Source organism: Prosopis cineraria, unplaced genomic scaffold, assembly GCF_029017545.1.
Source record: "Prosopis cineraria cultivar Desert tree isolate PC_DT_omini unplaced genomic scaffold, ASM2901754v1 PC486, whole genome shotgun sequence".
Classification (NCBI taxonomy): domain Eukaryota; kingdom Viridiplantae; phylum Streptophyta; class Magnoliopsida; order Fabales; family Fabaceae; genus Prosopis; species Prosopis cineraria.
This window is the reverse complement of record NW_026555811.1, coordinates 2,316-4,978: the sequence shown is the minus strand read 5'-3', so window position 1 is coordinate 4,978 and position 2,663 is coordinate 2,316. Positions and strand designations below refer to the sequence as shown.

At 29.6% G+C, this 2,663-nt stretch overlaps 1 protein-coding gene across 2 annotated transcripts; it reads right to left on the bottom strand.

Annotated features, from left to right (window-relative positions):
* Positions 1–218: 218 nt before the first annotated feature.
* Positions 219–2,207, bottom strand: LOC129297271 (agamous-like MADS-box protein AGL29). Of its 2 annotated transcripts, XM_054935631.1 has the most exons (3): positions 2,154–2,207; positions 720–908; positions 219–650 (listed from the first exon to the last, which is right to left on the bottom strand). In XM_054935631.1, exons 2-3 carry the CDS (start codon positions 877–879, stop codon positions 271–273), a joined length of 540 nt encoding a protein of 179 aa, XP_054791606.1. In that variant the 5' UTR covers positions 880–908; positions 2,154–2,207; the 3' UTR covers positions 219–270. The 2 variants fall into 2 exon arrangements, with proteins under 2 accessions (XP_054791606.1, XP_054791605.1); XM_054935630.1 differs by having other exon boundaries at positions 219–908.
* Between the last annotated feature and the right edge of the window lie 456 nt (positions 2,208–2,663).

The window sequence follows — 2,663 nt, the reverse complement described above, 5'->3', positions numbered from 1 at the left end:
TTTAATTAACAAGAAGATGTAATAAACACTAATCAAAAGAATCTCTAATGGCATTAAATTTTGACAATATAATTGATATTAAATCTCTAAAGTAGAAGGCTAAAAATTTAATTATTTAATATAAAAATAATTATTTTATATTAGTCAAATATATAGTTAAGATTTTTTAATTATTAAATTTATTTAAACACTGAATACAAGGCTCCTTTGGTATTTTCATTACGAGAGAAAAAGCTGAACGTTCGATCCCCTCTATATGCATATGCATCATCACCTAGGAACAAAAGCTGATAGACTCAGACTAATATCACCGCCACCCTTGTTCGCTGAGCTTGAAGAAGCTTCTCCTGCAGAATATACGCCACCCAACGTCAAACTCAGATCATCATCATCCTCCATAGCCTTCCCTGCTAAAAGCTCCTCTTTACGATTGCGTACTCTGACTCTCAGATCTTCCAGCGACGTCTTCATTTTCATCAGCTCCTCTCTGTTCATCTTTTCGATATCTGGAAGATTCATCATTCTCTTCTTCAGCTCCTTCCCTCGTTTCTTCTCTTCCTTCAACTGTGCATTCAGATCGCAGCAGTGCTTGTTCAGTTCAGCCAACCTAGCTTCTCGTTCGGCCCTTTCTTCATGATCGATCTTTGGATCTGCAGAACCGGTGACGAGTCTGTTGATTACTGCTTCCGACGAAGGATGGCTGAAGGAGTAGGGTTTACCGCCTGGCGAGAAGATGATGAGAACCATCTCCACGGCGCACAAGGTACAGAGCTCGCTGGCTTTCTTGAAGATTCCGAATCGACGCTTGGAGAAGGTGACGTGCTTGATTCTTGCGTCTTGGATCAGTGTCTTGTTCTTCTTGCTTGGTCTTCTCGCCATTGTTGGTTATTGCAGATGGTGCGGAATAACTGTAGAAATTCAAGTGATGATCAGATCATGAACTGAGTTGATGGTATTGATGATGAAGAGAGAGAGAGAGAGAGTTGTACGTGAATTTATAGCTGCTTCATCAATTAGAGAGTTTGATTCTGACTTTGAAATATGCTTATGTCATCGTCTCATTGGCTCACTTCAGTTTCTTTCCATATTTCACGTTTAAAAATTAAAAGGTATGTTTGGTTGCTAGAAAATTAAATAAGAATGTATAAACATTAAAAAATAAAGATAAAAATAAAATAATTAAAATATGAAGATTAGATAGGTTAATCATATTCATGAAAGAGTAAGAGTAATTTAGTTCATTCATAATATTAAAAATCATGATTTTTGAGGTTTGTGGAGTATGTAATGATTCTCATTTAATTTTGTGATATGAGCCATGTGTTATTTGATTTTATCATATTTATTATGAGTGAAGGATAATTCTAGTTTATTTTTATTTTGATTTCTTCAATCTATTTCATTGATGTCTTACCTAGCAACCAAAGGGGCTTTATACTCCCTCCATCCCAATTGTAAGACATTTTTGAAAGAGATTAATTTGGAATCCTGAAGTATACTCCCTCCCTTTAAAAATATAAGATATTTTTTGAGGAGTTATATGTTAAAAAATGTAAGGTAATTTTAGTCTTTCAAGATATAATCATTGTCTTTTTTTTTTAAAGTGCCTCTATTGATAGTGACTTTATATTTATTATAAGATATTTAATAAAAGTTAATATAAAAAGATAGGGTTAATTTAAAAGTAAGTAACTACTTTATTGAGGGTAAGATTCGGTTACAAATGCCTTATATTTTTGAACATAGAGAGTAAAATATTTTGATAAAATAAAGTTTCATTAATGATTTTTTTTTTCAATATTACCCTTTCTATTATTCTTTTTATCCTTTTACTATTCTTTCATAAATAGAGTATATATTAAATAAAGAGCATTTTTAAAATTTTATATTTTTATTTTTAAAAAATAAAACCGTAATTGTATTTAATGAATTTTATTAGTATATGTAATTTTATTTAAAAAACTATTTTATAATTTGGAAGTGGGGGAGTATAATTTTTCATGAGGTCAAACATCGCGAGAAATTCTCTTAAGATTCCTCGCATAAATAGTTTCTAAAGAACATTCTAAACATTTATTGTGAAAATGAACGCATGATAACCAATAAGTACAAGATTTGATGAATTTGAGTGTGTACTGATGTCAAAAAAAGACCTTTAGTAGGCTACTCTTCAATTAGACTTGTCGATGGCCGAAAATGATATACTGTCACAGGTATAAACTATATTAAAAAAAAAAACGTGTTGAGCACTTTATTTTTATTAAAAATTAAGTATTTTCATCAAGTGTTCATTTAATTTAAATTTCTTAAGATGTATTCTCTCTATTCCTATATATAAAGTGTTTTTTAACCCAAATTTCACATACAATAAAAATTTATTATTTAGTTGAACTCACATAAAAATACAATAATTTTCTAATTTTACCCCCTATAATAGAATAATTAATATCATAATGGTGATAGAAAAAATATATAATTAATAATTTATTTTTTTTTCAAGAACAAGGTAAAATTATTTAATTATTTAAAATATTATTGTTATTCTTTATTTTATATATTATAAACAAAATAACTTTTAGAAAATATTTTATATGACGGAGGGAGTAAATGATAATCGAAACGTATGCCACCTCTATGAATGTTAATAGTCACTTAATCGGGCA